Source organism: Arachis duranensis, chromosome 3, assembly GCF_000817695.3.
Source record: "Arachis duranensis cultivar V14167 chromosome 3, aradu.V14167.gnm2.J7QH, whole genome shotgun sequence".
Lineage (NCBI taxonomy): Eukaryota > Viridiplantae > Streptophyta > Magnoliopsida > Fabales > Fabaceae > Arachis > Arachis duranensis.
The window spans coordinates 124,141,148-124,162,514 of record NC_029774.3 but is presented as its reverse complement, the minus strand read 5'-3'; the positions used below and the strand labels follow the sequence as shown (position 1 = coordinate 124,162,514).

The window sequence follows — 21,367 nt, the reverse complement described above, 5'->3', positions numbered from 1 at the left end:
AAGCGGCCAACACAGCCGTTTTTCTTCAAAATCGACTTCCATCCAAGGCTTTGAAAGACAAAACTCCTTTTGAGGCTTGGTATGGATATAAGCCTTCACTAACCTTTCTTAAAGTGTTTGGTTGTGTTTGTTTTGCACATGTTCCACAGGTTAAGCGCGACAAGCTTGACAAGAAAGCAATTCCGGGTATTTTTGTGGGTTATAGTTCTGTTTCAAAAGCCTACAAAGTGTATCATCCTCAATCTGGAAAGTTGACTGTGTCTAGGGATGTGCATTTCAATGAAGATCAACAATGGGATTGGAAGAACCCACGAAAAACAATTGGACCTTGTAACAATATTGAAGATGATTATGGCGGAAACCAAACAACAGAGTTGTGTCAAAATGAATTAGAAGATGATCATCCCATCAGAGGCACAAGACTGCTGTCAGACATTTATCAAAGATGCAATGTAGCAGTATGCGAACCTAGTTGCTGTGAAGAAGCACTCAAGGATCCAAAATGGAAAAAGGCAATGGAGGATGAGATTTCAATGATTCAAAAAAACAACACATGGGAAAAGGTTGACAAGCCTCAAGACAGAAAAGTTATTGGAGATAAATGGGTGTTCAGAACAAAGCTTAATGCGGATTGCTCTATCAATAAATACAAGGCCAGACTTGTAGTAAAAGGGTATGCACAAATTTTTGGTGTTGATTATTCTGACACGTTTGCACCAGTGTCCAGATTAGATACAATTAGATTGGTGTTAGCAGTTGCTGCTCAACAAGGCTGGAAAGTATTCCATTTAGATGTCAAATCAGCTTTTTTAAATGGAGTTTTACAAGAAGAGATATATGTGGAGCAGCCAGAGGGATTTGTTATGCATGGAGAAGAAGATAAAGTCTATCTACTAAAAAAAGCCCTTTATGGATTAAAACAAGCACCAAGAGCTTGGTACAGTAGGATAAATGAACACCTATTGAGCATAGGCTTTGTAAAAAGCTTGTCTGAGGCCACTCTTTATGTAAAACATAAGGGAAAAAATTTTCTCATAGTTTCCCTCTATGTTGATGATCTTTTAGTAACTGGAGATGATACAAGTTTGGTTGAAGAATTCAAGCAAGAAATGATGCAAGTTTTTGAAATGACTGATCTTGGTCTTATGTCTTATTTTCTTGGAATTGAGATCAAACAAAATGAGGATGATGTGTTCATATGTCAAAAAAAATATGCTAAGGAAATCTTAAAAAAATTCCAGATGGAGGAGTGCAAAGCGGTTAGCACACCAATGAACCAAAAGGAGAAGTTGAGCAAAGAAGATGGTGCTGATAAAGTTGATGAAGGCTATTACAGGAGCTTGATTGGATGTTTAATGTATCTCACTGCAACAAGGCCGGACATTTTGTTTGCTGTAAGTCTTCTCTCTCGATTTATGCATTGTGCTAGTGAAATGCATTTAAAGGCAGCAAGAAGGGTATTGAGATATATTAAAGGTACTGTTGATTATGGTGTGAAGTTTGAGAGCTGTCAAAATTTCAAGTTGTGTGGATTCTCTGATAGTGACTGGGCTGGATCCATTGATGACATGAAGAGCACTTCCGAATATTGTTTCAGTTTAGGCTCAGGAGTTTTTTCATGGTGCACAAAGAAGCAGGAGACAGTAGCACAATCCACTGCAGAATCTGAATTCATAGCAGCAACAGCAGCTGTAAATCAAGTTTTGTGGCTGAAAAAGATCTTATGTGATTTACATCTCCAACAGAATCACAAGACAGAAGTGTTTATCGACAACCAGGCAGCAATTGCGATTTCAAAGGATCCAGTGTGTCATGGCAAGACTAAACATTTTAACATCAAGCTCTACTTCTTAAGAGAGATGCAGCAAAATGGAGAAATAACTTTGGTTTATTGCAGGTCAGAAGATCAATTGGCAGATTTGTTTACAAAGCCACTTCCTGTCAGCAAGTTTGAGCTATTGAGGCAGAAAATTGGAGTTTGCAGATCCTAAAGCAAGGAGGAGTGTTAATTATTTGCTTTTGGACTGCATTAAGTTTTTTTATTATTATTTCAGTTTGTTGTTTTAGTCAATTAGTGGTTCCTGCACTTTAGGAGAAAAGTAGTTTTTGTTATTCCACTTCCTTATCTAGTGGGTATGTGGCAGTTTCTGTTCATCCCACTTCCTAGTTTAGTGGTGATGTGGTAGTGTCATGGATTAAAATCCTATAAATGTACTGCTTCAGTAAAGTAAAAAAGTGTGATTCCCATTCCTTTCACCTACGTATTTTTCTTATATCTCTGTCCTAAATATTTCTGTTTATACCATAAACCAACAGATAGCATGCCATAAAACATAATTTCCATACTCCATACTGCCATTGTTGAACTCTTGGTATTATGGAAAGTATTGTCCAAGTTTTAATTTACTTTAACTTAAATTTACCATAAATATAAAATGCATTATATTTCTTTTTTATATTCAACACCTCTTGGGTTAAATCTAGAGGGGTTAAAAAAATCAGTATATCATGCTTGATTTTCTGTTAGAGAATCTCCATAGTCTGGGTTAAGGCTAAAATCATACTTTTAGTAATATATTATTTTGATCTATAGATATTTCATGCAGAGAGCGCCATAGACCATAGCAGCAAAATTGAGAAACAAAACTCAACTATAGGAAGTTACTTTTCCTTATAAATATTTGTAGACCAAAATCAAACATGACATTTCTTTTATATGTATATATATATATCCTAGATTTAACGTAAAATAAATAGAAGCTGCACATTATTCCTTCTTTGATTTTGAGAGAGCTTTCTTCCTCTGTGCAACCATGTATGTATACACGTGAGTACAATCTGAATAAAAAATTATGCTATCCAATCAGTGAAAGATATCTTAAATGAAACTAATTAGTTGTAAGAACGATGTTGAATTTCATGCCTGGAAGGCTGGAACATAGATTCACAATGCAATAATTGCAGCATGAAAGTAATCAAATGATGAGTTTCATTTGTTTGGCATCCTTATGCAATACTTTTCAGATGTCTGAAACATAGTTCTACCAGAATTAACCATCAGCAACACAAATCATAACTTTTATGGCTGCTTTTGGTTATTGTCTTTAACATGGAATTATAGAAAGAGTAGATAATAAATACATTTTAAAAAGATAGAGATGGAAAATATTTTAATGTTCAGTACTTTCTAAAAGTAACACATTAAGATATTCATTTTTGTTTTTATGTCTTTGTTTTTTTTATATTTTTATATTAAAAACAAAATTCAAAAGGACAATCTATTATACCAGCGATAAACCATCATTAGATCTTATAAAAAATCCTAGAAGCGTTGTGGAGCTTTGCTGTTCAAACTATTTACCTTAATTAATGGCAAGACAATGTATATCAGGCCAACTTATGCCTCCAGAATTGGGAGGGGGCGAGAGAGATGTAACTTTAGGGGGCGGATCAAATTCGATCTGATTCACATAATTTCTATCGGATATGATATCAGCGTTTTTTTTTGTTGGATCCGATTCGATATATCTGTATAATTAAACCTTCTCTTTTTAATTATATTTCTATGTAAAAAAGATTGGATACATTTACATGAGTTTTTTTATATTAAAATAAAAAATAAATAAAAAACATTTCTTGACCTAATTTAAATAAATTAATTTTATTTTTTATCAGATTTTTTAAAAAATTATTCAAGATTCATAAAAAATGAAAAATTATTAGTGATCACCATTAATCTCTTTCATAACAAAACTTTAAATGTAAGTTACAGAAGACAAAAATAAAAAAAAGAAGATAACCAAAACACTACCAATATCATAGAAGAACATGATAATAAAACATAAAAAGAGAATTAAATATTGTGAAAAAATAGAACCGAAAATAATTTTTTGTTGAAGAAAAAGAAAGAAAAAACAAAATAAAATAGAAAGAAGATGAAATAAAAAGGAAGAAATCACGCGGTCTTGAAAGCTACTGCAGTTGTCGCACAATTTTCAAGGAATCTTATTAAAAAATCTACTTTTAACTTCTTTTAATGCATTTATTTATTTAAGATGATCAGAACCATTTATATTATCAATGGTTTAGATTGCGTTACTTTTCTCTCTAAAGTAAATGAACAACTTCAGAGGAGCCAAATCCAACAAATTCATTGTTTGCATTGTTCACAACATAGTTCAATATGACAAAAATATAATCATATTGAGATAGAACATTGTTTTCATACAGGACAAGTTAGATATTGAGTTTGTTAAATGGGTATCTAGTGGAAGAGAGAAATAAAAGGTTTAGCAGCATCACAAATACTCAGTGGAATAGTGAATTCCATTTGCAATTCAAAGAAGCAGTCATGCCATGCATTGTAGCTAATTGTTGACTTCCTTAAAGGGTGATCTTATATCAGAAGTGACTTCAAGTTTCTTTCTACTTGTAGGAGAATGAATCAACATATTTTCATTTACAAAGAAACGATCATCCTTCTTTGAAATTAATATTCCTCCTTGACCATCATTCTCAAAAGATTGTGCCATGGTCTTGAGCATTTCCATTAATTGAGAGTCTACAGTGGAGAACTCATTGATTTTATCCCCCAATCCCTGAACAAATTGCAACAGATTTTTCCTTTCTAATGACAATCTTGTGACATTTTCCATCAGATTTCTATTCTCAATCATGAGTTTCTGAATCACATCATCTGAGTTTTGCACCTTTGTCTCCATTTGATGATTCAATTCCTTCACATGTTCTAACTGTAGTATAGCATCCATTTCTGAGGTAATTTCCTTCCTTACTTTCAGCTCTTGATTCAATTGGTCTATTCTCATCTCTTGCTCCTCCAACTTGTAGACCAAGATATCTTTCTCTTGCTTGAGGCTTTCAGCAACATCTACTTGTGTGAGAAGTGAAGTTTCCAGTTCCCTGCGCACTATGTGGTTCTCTTCAAGATCATTCTTCAAACGTTCAACGATCGACATCCATATCTGCAACTCGAATTCCATTTCATTTCTCACACTTATTGTCTCATCCAATTCAACATTTGCACTGTCTAAAGCATCATGAACTTCTTTAAGCTGGTCTTTCAATTCACATTCCATCTCCATGACCTTATCTTTGAGGATTAGCTGGCATATGTTTGATTCCTCCAACATTTCCATGTGCCTATCAAGTTCATCTTCAAGCGGATGCTGAAGTTCCTTGGAGACTCCAAAGGACTCAACCTCCTTCATTAGACACGCTGCTCTCTCGCGCTCTACATTCATAGCTTTCTGGACACTGATTAAAGCAGCTTCTTTAATCTCCAACTCCTTCATCAGTTGCAGAACCTTCTCTTCTCTCTTCCTGTTCAGTACATCCATCTCTTCCTTATAGTTGGCAAGGTTCAATTGAGCCTCAGAAATTCCCTGTCTTAACACTAGCAGCATCACAGACATCTCTTCATTCAGCAACTCCATCTCAATATTCAGAGATTGAGATCTTTCCAACTCCTTCTTCAGCTCTTCTGTTGCTGCAACTTTGGTTTCCAACTCAAACTCGTAGCTATTCAGGTCCTTAGCCAGTTTCTCTAGCTGAGATTTCCATTCTGCTTCTTTAACCTGAAGAGTTGAAGCACACTCTTTATGAGCTTGTTCCAAGTTTTTTAGCTTTGACCGCAGCTTTGACTGAGAATATGTAGCTCCAGCTTCTTGAATTTGAGCTTCCTGTAGTTCCTTGAGGGGAATTCTTAACTCTTGGTTTTCTTGCTCGAGCTTCTCAATTCTGTACTTTGATTCTCTAAGATATGCATCTTTTGTTTTCAGTGCATATCTCAACTCTCCAATATCTTTTTCAAGTCGAGAGCTTAAGCAGTCAAGCTCTGACTTAGCATCCTGGTACTCACTACTAGCATCATCTAGCCGTGCCTTTAAATCTGAAACCTCAACTTGCAGACGTTTTTTCTGGCTTTCTACATGAGCAAGGGCTTGGTGGCATGTCTGTAGCTGATGTTTTAGATCATCAGAAATTCTGATCTGAGAATCTAACTTTTCTTGCAGTGAAGAAATTTCATCAAGCAATGTGGATTTTTCCATGTCCCAGTCTTTCTTGTTGGACCTGAAGTTTTCTTTGAGCTTTTGATGTGCTTCTTCTAGATGCTTAAACTGTTCCTTCTTCCACTTCAATTGATCTTCCACCTTCCTCTTCTCCTCTTCTAACTCCTGTAACATGTCATTTCTTTCTCTTAGCTCTGTGGAAGCTCTTAGGCCTTTCTGCGATTCAGAACACTTCTTGTTTGAAACTACAAGATAGCCTTCCAGGCGTTCAATCTCTTGCCTGCATAGATTAACCTGTTGTTCACGGTTCTCCGCCTTCTCATTTGATTCCTCTAAGGTCAATAACAAATCCCTTTTCTCATCTTCCCACTTCTTAAGCTTTTCATTACAATCGGCTCGAAGCTTGTCATTTGCAGCACTGAGATGTTTGATGATGGACTCCTTTTTATTCAAATCCCCCTTGAGATCTTGGCAAGCCTGATTTGCCTCCGCAATCTCATCCTCCTTTCGAAGCAGTTCATGTTTCCGCTCCTCAGCTTTGAGCCTTGCTTCTTGAATCTGGTTGACCTGTGCATTGTGAGATTTCTTCAAGTTCTCAAGTGAATCAGTCTTGGCTCTAAGTTCTGCCTTGAGTCTATCAACTTCAGCTTTAACTTCATCCAGCTCTTCATAAACCTTGTCCATTTCTATATATTTAATTTAATTAGTAATGGTAGCAGTGTGCAAAAAATAAACAAGACCAAAAGGAATATAACCCTCAAAAATCAATACAAGTTTTTTGTAAATATAATATCTTTCTCCGTAAGTATTCTCTTTGTATTATGACTATTATCCGTAAATATCGCGATTTGAGAGTATTTTTTCCCAGGAAATCTACTATATGACTGCATCTATTTCAATAAACCCTAGTGAGATGGGAATACAAGGAAAAGCATACCCAAATTCACAGCAATTTCAGAATCTTACATTTTATAAAGACTAACAAACTGTCGCCATTTTTCTATAAGCACAAGGCAGTTACTAACATAGTATGACAAAAGACTATACATATAACAAACGCAAAACAACTATGATAATATCGAACAATAAGATCAAGAATTCAAGATTACAGAACACAAGTTTCAAGAGCAAAAACGAAGCGGAACACTTAAACTGACCTGAATTATAGATCTGAATAATGCTGCATTTGAAGAAGAAATTGGCAGAAGAAAGTGCTGTGTTAGTGAAACGGAAATTGGAGAAGCAGAAGAGAAATCAGAAGTTACCGTTACTACACTACACTAACCGCTTTTGATGGGAGAAAAAAAGAGAGAGTTAGTTTGTGGTAGCACTATTATCCGGCTTTTCAAATGAAAAACTAGCCGTTGATCAAAGATTTGTTCTCTCTCACTCTCGTTTCTTCTACGACCCTAGGCATGTCTTGTGTTTTTTTTTTTGTCGTGCTTAGGCATCTCTTTTTTAGTTGGGTCAATATATTGGGCTCAAGTTCGGGGCATAGCCTAGCTCATCTATAGTGAGCCCACACACAAATTATCGCACCAACTCTTTGGTTAGTGATTTAAATGAAACTCCAATCCACAATATTATAAGGTTGTATTTATTTTTTAGAATAAAATAAGACAAAATATTAAAAAAAGGATAGAATAAGACACTGATAGATAAAGACACATAATTTTATATTTTTATATTCTGTTTAATAATAAACTAGAACAAATTATCAAAATCTAATTTATTCTTATTTTTTTTATTTAAATTTTTGAGATGAAAAAATATAATAATAAAAAATATAATTATAAAAAATTAACAAAAATAACGAAAAAAAATAAAAAATAAGTTATGTCTTTTATTAATACATTTATGTCTTTTTTATTATATAAAATACACTAATTTAATATTTCTGAACACATTATTTTTATCTATATCTTTTCTGTCAAACATAATTTTATGTCTCTATATTTTTATCTCAATATCCTATCTTTATAAATAAATACAGCCTAACAGATTAACCTATTAAATTAGGGATATCGTAAAAAAAATAATAACTAGTCTAACTTTTCGCCTTTTCAAGAGATAACATGCACCATCCTATATGAACATTATTATCAACTATGCCTTATAAGCTGAAATCATTGATGTCAACCCAAATAATGGCGAACAATGTTTTATTATACGGTAAATTATTTTTTTTATCCCTAAAATTTGATAAAAATTTTAAAAATATTTATAAATTTTATTTTATTTTAATTTTATCTTAAAAATTTTTTATTTGCATTAAATATATTCTCAATGACTAAATTTTTAAAAAATTTAAGATTAATCTAATAATAATATATAAAAATTATATTTGATTTATTTGTGTTGAGGGTTATTCTTATAAAATTATTATTGAATAAGTTTTAAATTTTTTGAAAAATTAGCTATCAGAAGTATATTTGATGCAAATCAAAAACGTTTGAAACAAAATTAAAACAAAATAAAACTTAAAGATATTTTTAAAACTTTTATCAAACTTTAAAAAATATATATATTTTATCCTTTATTATATTACACAAGTTTTATAAAAGAAATCAGTCGAGGCATTTAGAAATAATATTCGTTTTTTTTTGTTTGTTTAGTTGATAACTGTGATGTGATTGATCGAATTATTTAGCGTGTATGAATTGTAAATTTCTCCCGCTTGTTAATTTATATTCTTCTTACATTATATGCTTTGAATCACATACACATACACAAACACAAATACGAGATACAATTAATGGATACAATACGGTATTTATACGAAAATAAGATGGTTTAAAAATCATAATACATGATGATATGGCTGTGGTATAATATATTAATTTAGTGTAAAATTAACATGATCAATATAAACCACAAATTAAAATGGGTGAAGTAATGATTTTAATTTTGGTTAAAAAAACAGTATAAACACACTAAAGTTTATTTGTCATATTGATTATTATGTATAAACGTTCCATTTTTATGCATATATAAATTTGAAAAACTTAAAACAAAGAATTCTATAATATAAAACGAAGTCTAAAAATATCTATGAAGTGTTGTATTAGATACATATTAGATGTTGATCGACAACTGCTTTGAAATATCGGTGCTATACTTGAATTCTAAAGTCATTATTATATATTGTGGGATCTTCAAATGACATAATTATTTCATTCCTCATGGCATTGTCACAAGACACACCATATATATAGTTTAATTTCGCATATGTAGATTCGATGAATATGCACTCCACTTTGATATATTATAGGCAAGTCTTTGATTTATATACGTTTGAAGAGGATTTATTTGCTTGATCTTAAATCTTAACTATAAAAATACGGCGCAGACAACGCCAAAGCCTACGAGCCTAAAATTCCAATTGAGATTTTCAACACTTTGTGGAAGTGTTAAGGAAACTATAAGACATTATTAAACATCTTATATTGTCGTTTAATTTGATTGTCTTAGCTAGGCCCATGGAGAGTGCCCAAGTGGGGAAGGTAACATACAAAATAGCATCCAACATACCAAAGGGTTAAAAAAAGAAAAAGAAAACGGCATCCATCTTTTAGAAAATGCAAGTGGCCACATTAAACATTTCACTTTGCGGCCAATTTGATTATCTTCATCACGTGTAAACCACTACTATAATCTATTGGTCTAACCGTCTTACTTGATTTTTCTACGATAAGTTTTTCATTAATCTCCAATTGCTCTAATATCAAATAGATAATCTCAAAGAAAAATATCAGATCTATGTATTATGTCAGCCATAGCCTATAAGACGAACAAGGGTAAAACCGAGAACTAAATGAGCATATCAGTGAACACCTTTTAATTTTAGATATACGTGATAAAAAATTTTCCTCTCCTGTCGTTCAAATTTTCCTTTATTTTTTCGACAAAAGTCCTGGCAACTTTATATTGTGCGAATATTATTACAATTTGCACTAGTTGGATTTTGTGGCCGTATAGTTTTCCACTTTTCCTTTCTTTTCTTTTTTAACCGATAGTTTTTCTTTCTTTTACCCAATTACTAATGAGCAATAGTCTAAATTAAAGATGCGTTAATGTGATTTGGGAGGAGTGCTAGGGCCTAGGGCAATAACTTTTCTGATTTGTAGTCATTAAATAGTCATCAATAATAATTTTAATAGTGTGAGATTGGTGTGATATTTCATCCAATAACTCGATTTTTTTTCTGGTTACATGCTGGCCAAATTTTAACAAAGTTGCTGGCTCTATACTTTTGCGTGATTTGGTGAAGAGAAATTTTAGGGTTGAACAATTAGAAGCAAACTGCAGCAAGACCAATACATGGGAATGATACAAGAAGAAGCAATGTTAGGGGAGTGGATCCTCTCCAGTGGAAAAAAAATTGGATACCATCTAGTGGAAGATCTCACCATTCAATACATTCTCTCTCTCATTTATTGTTGGTCCCACTTGTAAAATTAAAGGTGGGAGATTACACTTTATTCTCTCCAGTGACAAAAAAAATGGAGAGGATCTATTTCCCAATGTTAGTGGAGGAAGGAAAGTGAATGTGAATCATTATGTATTTAATTTTTTGGTTAACATACATAAGCTTATTATTAGTAACGTTTTAATTAATATGTGTCTACATGATAAAATTATGTGTTAAAATTTTTTTATAGAAAAAAATACAAAATTTAAATTTTTAATGTATTCATTGTATATTTATTAAAATAGCTTATTTAAAATTTTTATTATTAACAATATTTAGGACACATATTAATTAAGTCATATTAATAAAAATTTAAAAAGATTTATTTTAATAAATACATAATAAATATATTAAAATTTTAAAATTTGTATATTTTTTATAAAAAAATTTGTAGCTAAATCATTTGAAAATTGGAATAAAGGCCATAATCTTTCTATAAATTTAATATTATTTACATAAAAAAATAAGGGACTAGTATTTTTAGTAAAAAATAAAAATTGATAATATTTATTGAAATATTAGACAAATACAAAAATATTAATTACTTATTGTTGTGTCAAAATTTGGCATAAATGGTTAATGTTGAAACAAATTCAACCGTTAAAGTCAAAACTCATATATACATGAACAACATCATGGTTGAAGAAAATAATAATGAGTTGGGTTTTATGGTCTAGTTATTTTATGTTTGGTGTCCAATAATCCAAATTTATTTGAAGTACAAGACTATTTGAAATCCAAATTTATTTGAGGTCTAAAACTACTTGAAGTCCAAGTTTTCTTAGAATTTAAGACTACTTGAAGTATAATCGTATAAGTTTATTTGAAGTCCAATATTATACCAATTAGCATGACATTGGATTTGATGGTCCCATAACGTTTAGACTTAAATGATCTCATAACAAAATATATTTTTTAAGTTTTTCAATAACGGTTAAATAGTCTATTTTTAATTTTAATTACAAATTAACTCTATATATTTTATTTAATTATAAAAATTATTTTTTATTTTATAAATTATTATTTAATCATTCATCTATTATGTTTATTAATAATCAAAAACAAAAAACAATAATGAATTAGATCTTCCATTAATCGTAATAACTTTTTAGTAATTTCAATCGATTAAAAATTTATCTTTGATACATTACATCCGTCGAGGATTTTAAAATCGTGTTTCTTAGAAAATCAATTGATTGAATTAATAAAATAATAGATTGAATTTCAAATTTCACATAACTCAATCGATTTATAAACCATTAGTCACTGCGCGATTCAAAATTTATAAAAACGATAAGAAAATTGAGAACGACGCGATTTAAAATTCAATCGATTGGATTATCCTATCAATCGATTGAATGCAGAAAAAAACTTATTTACGTTACATTTCAATCGATTGAATGATCATACCAATTCATTGAATTGAAATATACCGTTAGTCACGTACAAAATTAAATCGATTGTATTATACCATTGGAATATACCATTACTTGAGATCCAAGACTATTTGAAGTCTAAATTTTCTTAAAGTTCAAAACTACTTGAAATATAAGTTTATTTGAAGTCCAATATTATACCAATTAGCATAGAATTTTTATTTTCTATAAATAAGATTAGTTTCAATAAGTTAGTGAGTTTTTATTTATTTTCATACTCACTCTAAAAATTCTTAGTCACATGAAAACATGAGTCATGAGTGCTTGCAAGTATTGAGAGATTCTTTTTTTTTGTTATTTAAATTATGTTATTTTTATTCGAATTTTTATCCGTTTTGCATATTTTAATACAAATTTTACAATTTTACAATTTTCAATTCTTTATATTTTATATTTATTCTTTCTTATTTATTGTTTTTTATAATTATTATTTTTTATATTTTTGTTGAGCACGATTTTTAAATTTTAAGAGCAACCTATCAGAAAGAATCATTTATTTTTCGAATTGAGATCATTGATATAAATTTGGTTAATACCTCCAAATCTAAAAGATAAAATTCATGAGAAATACAAACACCTATTGACATAAAATCTCGAATTTAAAATTTTTTTATGCAATTATCTTATTGGGGGAATCACTTATTATAAGAATTTTTTATTTTAATAAATAAATAAATTATAATAATTACTAAAAAATAAATAATGTAAAAAATATTTACTGAAATAAATACCTCTTCCTATTGTAAACGAGATAATTTTGCATGTATCTCGTTTACAATGTAAATGAGATATGTGTAGTTTTTCAATTTTTATATATCGTAAACGAGATATATGTATTTATAAATAATTAAATATAATTTTTAAAAATAATAAAAAATATTAATAATTTAAATTGGATCAAATTCTTACAAATGGAACGTTTCAAATAATAGGAAAAATAAACAATTTTAAATAATAGAAAAAATAAAAAATCCATTTTAAATAATAGAAAAAATGGATTGTCCATTTAAAAGAAGCACGTTGACACGTTTACTTCGAAATAAATAAAAGCACACATAAGTGCATCGTTAAACAGTCCACTATTAACACGGTTAGCTTTCTTTCGATCGAATAGGAATAGACTCTTATTTTTTAATGGAAATCATCCAACCAATCAATCCATCTCCATTTGAGTTCTTTCTGGGATGAGGTTATTTAAATTTTTATGTACACTCATACAACAATCGAAATTTTTATGTATTTCCATACCACAAACGAAATTTCAATTTTTTTATATAAATCCTAATAAAAAATTGTCAATGGATGGAAGTAAGTGAATGGAAGAAGCAATAGTATTAATAATGGGTAGTTAGAAAAAAATAACCGTATTACGGTGCACTTATGTGTGCTTTCACTTATTTTAACGGTTATCTTTTTTTCACTTATTTCACACATAAGTGCACAGTAACACGGTTATTTTCGGGACAGAGAATAAACCTGTACAAATCTGAGGTTTCGTTTAGCTGAAATGTACTGACCAATATACAGATCTTCATTCAAGAGTGGCTTGGAATTAAGACAGTAAATCATCACTCCAAATACTTAGGCTTACCTACATTCGTAGAAAAATCTAAAAGAGAAGTATTTGATTTTGTTCAGGATAGAGTCTAAAAGAAGTTGAAAGGTTGGAAGGAAGGGTACCTATCTAGAGCGGGAAAGGAGACCCTAATCAATGTTAGGTACCAGACAAATGACACAGCAAAATATAGAGATGAAAAATTAGAAATTCGTATAAAATATGGAAACAATTGAATAACTTTCTTTGAGACTTACAACTTCTCTCTATCACAAGGAGATTACAATAACACTTTCTCTTGACAAAAAGAGAACACACTTCTCTCTATATATATAGGAGAAAACTACTCAAATAAATATTATTATGTTCTTCTATCTGGATGACTTGATTGAAATGAATTAAAGAAAAACTCAATTTATAGGTGAGTCTCTTCAATATGAACCATCTATCAATTAGAGGTATATAATTCTTCTCTTTTTCAACCATTAAAATTCTAAGGTTATAAACTAAGATTGTTTATTACCTCTCATTTTATTTAGTTATTATTTATTTATATATTTTCTAAAATTAGCTTTACTAATTTTCACAATCTCCCACTTAAAAGCTAATTTTGATAAATTTTTAAAATTTATGTTGCTCATATATTCCATAGGCCGTATGAGGATCTACACCATTCAAACTTTTCTGTGTTGATTGGTTTTGTCATGGCATCTGCTAGGTTATCTTTAGTATGAATCTTCTGCATATCAACACTTCCTTCTTCTATTACTTCCCGAACAAAGTGATATTACACTCCAATGTGTTTTGTTCTTGAATGAAAGACAGGATTCCTTGCAATATGCAAGGCACTCTGACTGTCACAATATACAAAAATCTTCTGTTGTTTGTCCCCGAGTTCTTCTATCAACCTTTGGATCCAAATAGCTTCCTTGCATGCTTGTGTAGTTGCCATATATTTAACTTCTGTAGTAGATAAAGCTACAACAGTCTGTAATTTAGATAGCCAGCTCACAGCTCCTCCTGCAAGTGTAAACACATAGCCTGTAGTAGATTTTCGTTTATTAAGATCACCTGCAAAGTATGAGTCGACATATCTATTGACAATGAATTCCGATCCTCCAAAATATAATGCAACATTTGAGGTCCCTTTGATGTATCTCAAGATCCTCTTAACAACATTCCAATGCTCTTTACCTGAATCTGCCATAAATCGACTTACCACCGCAACTGCTTGAGCAATATCTGGCCTTGTACAGATCATGGCATACATAAGGCTTCCCACCACTGATCCATACGGTACTCGATATATTTTCATCCTCTCTGCTTCACTACTAGGGCACATACTTGAGAATAATTTGAAATTCATAGGAAGTGGGGTTGAAATTGGCTTACATTCTTGCATGCTGAAGCGTTGCAAGATCTTCTTCAAATAATTCTTTTGCGATAGCCAAATCTTCCTATCTTTTTTGTCTCGGTGAATTTGCATCCCTAAAATCTTATTTGCTGGTCTCAAGTCTTTCATATCAAACTCCCTAGCCAACTGAGCCTTCAATTCTTTGATTTGATCTTTGTTGGGACCTACCACCAACATGTCATTCACATACAACAGCAAAATGATAAAATCATTATCACCAGACCTCTTGTAATAGGTACAATGATCTGAACTAAGTCTGTTGTATCCAAGGCTAATAATGAAAGAGTCAAATCTCTTGTACCAACATCTTGGTGCCTGCTTTAGACCGTACAGAGATTTAGTTAACCTGCAAACCAAGTTTTTTTTCCTTGTTCTTCAAAACCTTCTGGTTGGAGCATATATATATCTCTTCTTCAAGTTCTCCACGAAGAAAAGCAGTCTTTACATCTAATTACTCTAGATGTAAATCAAATGCAGCACATATAGCCAAAACTACTCTAATAGTAGTTAGTATCATCACTGAAGAAAATATTTTATTGAAGTCAACACCTTCTTTCTGAGCATATCCCTTGATAACCAATCTTGCACGATATCGTTTCACCTGATCATTACTATCTCGTTTGATCTTGTAAACCCATTTGTTACTAATGGCTTTTCGACCTGTTGGAAGTTCAACAAGTTTCCGGGTATAGTTCCTATATAATGCCTCAATTTCTTCTTGCATCGCTGTCATCCACATAGAAGCGTCTGGATTGCGCATAGCCTCCATAAAAGTTGTTGGCTCTCCATCTTCTGTCAAAAGACAATATGCATCATGGTTTGTCAAAACATAATTTGAGTGCCATGATGCTGTTCTTCTTTGTCGAGTAGATCGACGAACTTCTATGTCATTAGCCTCTACTTCTTGTTCTTCGTGCTGTGGTTCTGCTTCAGAAATATCACATTCTCTACATTTTTCATCTATTTGAATAGTGGTTATCTCTTTAATAGTGCTGTCATTTTCTTGTTCTTTTTGCAATTCATCTTCTGCAAATATCACATCTCTACTGACAACTACCTTGCAGGCAGTGGGATCCCACAGGCAATACCCCTTAACTCCGTCAGCATAACCCAAGAATATACATTTTCTAGACTTTAGGTCTAGCTTTGTTCTTTCTTGGGAATTATACATCACGTGCACAGGACAATCAAATATATGTAAAGAAGAATAATTAGGTGGCTTATCTTGCCACATCTCCATTGGTGTCTTTAACCCAATTGTAGTTGATGGTGACCGATTTATCACATAACAGGCGGTTTTAACAACTTCTACCCAAAAAGACTTGGCTAAATCTGTAGTTTGTAACATAGCTCGTGCTCTTTCTAGGAGAGTCTTATTCATTCGCTCTGCTACACCATTTTGCTGAGGCGTATATGCAACTGTGAGTTATCGTTGAATACCTGCTTGCTTGCAAAATGTTAGAAAATCACCATCAATATATTCTCCTCCATTATTTGTCCTTAAACACTTGATATTCTTTCCAAAATCAAGTTCTAATTTTGCTTTGAACTCTTTGAACATCGCAAACACGTCTGACTTCTTCTTGATCGGGTACACTCATAGCCTCCTAGAGTAACCATCAATAAATGATATAAGATATTTTACTCCTCCTAAGGACATCTCCGGCGATTCCCACACATAAGAATGAATCAACTCTAATATGCGCTTGCTCCGAGTAGTTGATATACCAAATATCAATCTATGTTGTTTGCTTGTAATGCAGTGCTTACAAAATGGTAAGTTTACCGATTTGAGCCCGGGAATGAGATTACGTTCTACAAGAATCTTCAAGCCTCGTTCTGACATATGGCCTAGTTTGCAATGCCATATCATCATCATTTCTTCTTGGCTTGTTGAAGCAACTGATACCTCTACCTCTTGCAAAGTTTCTCCCACAAGCATGTATAGATTTACTGCAATCTTTTCTGCTTTTATTACTACAAGAGCTCCTTTAATAACTTTCAATATCCTACCTTCAATGTGGATCTTACAACCAAGTTCATCCAATTGCCCAATCGACAAAAAATTTTTCTTCAAGCCTTTCACGTGTCTTACCCCTTGAAGTGAACGAATAGAACCATCAAATATTTTTATTTTGACAGTACCCATTCCAACAATTTCTAAGGCATGATCGTTTCCCATAAATATCGATCCTTCCAAGACAGGTTCATATGTACAAAACCAATCACGATGAGGAGTCATGTGGCATGTTGCTTTTGAATCAACAATCCAAACATCAGTGAGCTGTTTGTTGCCTTTAGAACCAATTATTGCTTCGCCATACAGGATTTTTCCATCATCAGAGGTGCTCGCAACACATCCTTGAGAACTTGATCCTTCTCGAACCTTCTCTATACTCTTCTTATTCCAACAATCTTTCTTAAAGTGTCATTTCTTACCACAATTGTAGCATTTGACCTGCTTCTTACTTTGTGACTTTGGTCTACTTTGACTCCCACTGGAACCATGCTCTATTGATATTCCTCTTGTCATTAACAAAGCATCTGCTTGTTTTGAGTTCTCTAATCTATCTTCCTTATTCTTTCTCTTAGATTCTTCTTCAAGAACCGCAGCAGCCATGTCATCAAAAGAAAGATAATCAGTCAAAACATTATTAGTTAAGTTAATGATAAGCTGATCATATGAATCTGGTAGACTTTGAAGTAAGAGCTCTGCACGTTCATTTTCTGCTATGGTATATTTCAACGATGAGAGTTGGAAAAATAGCGTATTTAGATTGTTGATGTGATCTGTTGCCAACGTGGACTCACTAATTCGAAGAGTATAAAGTTTTCTCTTCAAGAATATCTTGTTGTGAAGTGACTTGACTTCATATATTTTGGTGAGAGCATCCCAAATTTTCTTTGTTGTCTTTTTCTCTGCTACACTTGATAAAAATGAATCAGCTAGTGCCAAGTGTAAGTTTGCAACAGCATTGTTGTCTATCTCCTTCCATTTTTCATCTGTAATTCCAGTGGGTCTACCTTCAATTGTTGTCACGTAATTGTCTTTTCTTATAATGGCTTTTATCTTCAATTTCTATATGGAAAAATTACTCCCACTGAATTTTGGAATTTCATACTTTGCTGCCATTTTTTTTACGATAACTCGCAGCGGAAAAAAAATATTTTAATCAGCAATCTTTGGCTCTGATACCACTGTTAGGTACTAGATAAATGACACAGCAAAATATAGAGATGACAAATTAGAAATTCGTATAAAATATGAAAACAATTGAATAATTTTCTTTGAGAATTACAACTTCTCTCTATCACAAGGAGATTACAATAACACTCTCTCTTGACAAAAAGAGAATACACTTCTCTCTCTATATATAGGAGAAAACTACTCAGAAATATTATGTTATTCTATCTGGATGACTTGATTGAAATGAATTAAAGAAAAACTCAATTTATAGGTGAGTCTCTTCAATATGAACCATCCGTCCATTAGAGGTATATAATTCTTCTCTTTTTCAACCATTAAAATTCTAAGGTTATAAACTAAGATTATTTATTACCTCTCATTTTATTTAGTTATTATTTATTTATATATTTTCTAAAATTAGCTTTACTAATTTTCACAATCAAGGCGGTTGTTCAATCCATTCCAACTTATATAATGGACTATTTTTTGATACTGAAAGGACACTGTCATCATTTGAACACAATGGTGCGAAAGTTCTATTAAGGCTGCAGGAATGGGGAACAAAAAATACATTGGATTGGATGGAACTAACTGAGCAAAAGGAAAGTAGAATGTGGTATTGGCTTTAGAGATTTCAAAGCTTTTAATCGAGCATTACTGGCTATACAAGAATGGAGGTTAATAAAAAACTTGGAGTCCCTCACAGCAAGGATAATCAAGTCCAGATACTACCTAAGATCAAACTTCTTAGATTCAAAAGTGGGATTTGCCCCAACCTATACCTAGAGAAGTATAAGGAGTGCAATAGATGTCCTAGAGTTAAGAGGCTTATGGAAAGTGGGAGACGGAATGTCGATCAAAATAGTGGGATCCCCATGGCTACCAAACCAAAACGGATACAAAATTTGGAGCACAGTACCAAATATCCAAAACGATACAGTGGTAAGGGACCTCATGTGTGATGATGGAACTAGATGAGATGTCCAGAAAATTAAAAACCTCTTTGTACCTTTCGAATCAGAGCAGATTTAAAAAATTCTCATTCCTCTAACCCGATAGCAAGACAAATATTATTGGAAGTACTCATAAGATAGTAAGTTCAGAGTCAGAGATGCATACCACCGGTTAATAGAACACGAAGCCCATCTTAACAGCACAGAGTCATCGGTAAGCCAAACAGAAGATATCTGGAAATAATTTTGGAAAATCAAAGGCCATCCCATCACTCTCAACTTTGTCTGGCGACTTCTAAACGGTTCAACTCTGACAAGGATCAACCTTTAAAAGAGAGGAATTCAAGTGTCACCCCTATCCCCCAGGCGTTGGAGGAAAGAGGAAGATGAAACTCACCTGATTTTGGACTATAAATTTGTCCGTGCGTTCTGGTTCTGCAATCTCCTAACGGTGAAAACATCTTCCATCCGTGCCAATTCCTACGTGGAATGGATCAGATCATCCATCGTCGAACTCAGCCATGCAAATCAAAGTCTCTTCTGTCATAGCCTGGCTGCCCTCTGGAAAGCCCGAAATGAAGTAGTATTCGAAGATAAGTGGAGAACTCCTTAAGAGATAGTAGAAGGGATGTCAAAAGCCAACGAAGATTTCCAAAAAACTTGTATGGATCAAAAGTTAGAGCTTAATTTCACTCACCAACCACCTCCTGGGGCCTTAAGTGTTGGGAAGTGGGAATGCCCACTACCTAACTTGTGAAAAATTATTGTTGATGCAGGTAAAGGAGGAGAATGATCAATTATGATAGGGGCAGTTATTTGGGATTGGTGTGGAAGAATTGCTGTAGTAGCCACGCAGAACATGGAATTGTCACTCTTATTCTTTGAAGCTGAAGCGTATGCGTGTGCAATGAGTCTTAAACTAGCTCATAAATATTGCTTTTTTGAAATAATCCTAGAAAATAATAATATTTAAATGATCAATGCTCTGAAAAACAAAAAATATGACAGAAATTATTTTAGTAGCTTTATTATTGATTGTTTCCATTATTCTAGTCTTTTTAGATCGATTTCGTTTTCTCATATCAAGAGATTTGGTAATAAGATAACACATGAATGAACTCAATTGGCTCTTAGCTATCTAAATTCAGTGTGGATCAAAGAAACTCTCTATATCTGTAATTTGGCCCTATTTGATATTATAAGTTTTATTCATGAATGATAACTACTTATTTTGCCTGTCAAAAAAACTATGTCAAATAAATCAAATTGTAAAAAGCAACGTTAAATAACGTAGAAGTATCGGATTCATATATTCTAATTAAAGACGGTGCACAAAAAAAAAAGTTATTCTAATTAAAGACGGATAATTTCCTGAGGAAACCTGTTTTGGTTGACTTTTGCTCGTTTGGCTCACTTTCTTTCTTTTGAAAATGGCATGCCAATCTAAGTTTATCAATGTTGATGTTTATTAAGGGTAATATCAAAGGAAGCTGACATACATTTAATTATTTATGTAGTTTATAAAATATTAGTGTGATGTTATGTTAGCATTATAGTTAGGTGTTTGATGGAATATTAACAAACTTTAAGAGCGAAAAAGGAATTTATATGTTAGCAATTCGAAAGATATAGAGTCAATGTCTTTACGCTATATGATGATGTATTGAATATTTGGATGTTTGAAGAACATTTTCAAAATTTTGTCCTTGTATTTCCATTCTTCGAAAAACGAGTTGAATTTTCTAAATTAGTAGTATTATTCTTAAAAGTAAAGTTTACATTTCATCCTTAATATTTTTTTTGAAATTGGAATAAAAAATTTATTGATTATTGATTATAACAAAAATTGATACTAAAGATAAAATTAAAATATTTCAGAAAATAATATTAGAGAAAAATTAACACAAACTAAATAACAAAAATATTTTTGAAAGTTTTTGTCGATAGTTAACAAAATTTTTATTCTTAATTTATAATTTGTGTAAAGTAAAAATGATCTAAAATAAGTTAAAGAATTTGACTCATGAATTAATAAAGTTAGAAAAAATTTTTTAGATTGAGATTATAATTTTAACTTTACTTTTTAAAATAAAAATTTTCAATTAAAAGTAATCCAAAATTGTATATTGAAGAATTTTATATATTTTTATTGATTAATTCTTACCACATTTTTGTTAGCTTTTGTTTTATAATTAATTCAAAAATTATTTCTAGTAAAGGAACTGTTGATTATTGGTACACCACATTTTATTGTTCCTAACTCTTAAGCTCCGTTTATTTATAGAAATAAAATACTAAAATAAGAATATACGAATATAAAAT

At 31.8% G+C, this 21,367-nt stretch overlaps 1 protein-coding gene across 2 annotated transcripts; it reads right to left on the bottom strand.

Moving 5' to 3' along the window:
- Positions 1-4,329: 4,329 nt before the first annotated feature.
- Positions 4,330-19,276, bottom strand: LOC107481377 (uncharacterized protein At4g38062). Of its 2 annotated transcripts, none has more exons than XM_016101659.3 (3): positions 19,212-19,276; positions 7,187-7,209; positions 4,330-6,715 (listed from the first exon to the last, which is right to left on the bottom strand). In XM_016101659.3, the coding sequence occupies exon 3, from the start codon at positions 6,711-6,713 to the stop codon at positions 4,368-4,370; it is 2,346 nt and encodes a 781-aa protein (XP_015957145.1). In that variant the 5' UTR covers positions 6,714-6,715; positions 7,187-7,209; positions 19,212-19,276; the 3' UTR covers positions 4,330-4,367. The 2 variants fall into 2 exon arrangements, with proteins under 2 accessions (XP_015957145.1, XP_052114716.1); XM_052258756.1 differs by lacking the exon at positions 19,212-19,276 and adding an exon at positions 7,295-7,318.
- Between the last annotated feature and the right edge of the window lie 2,091 nt (positions 19,277-21,367).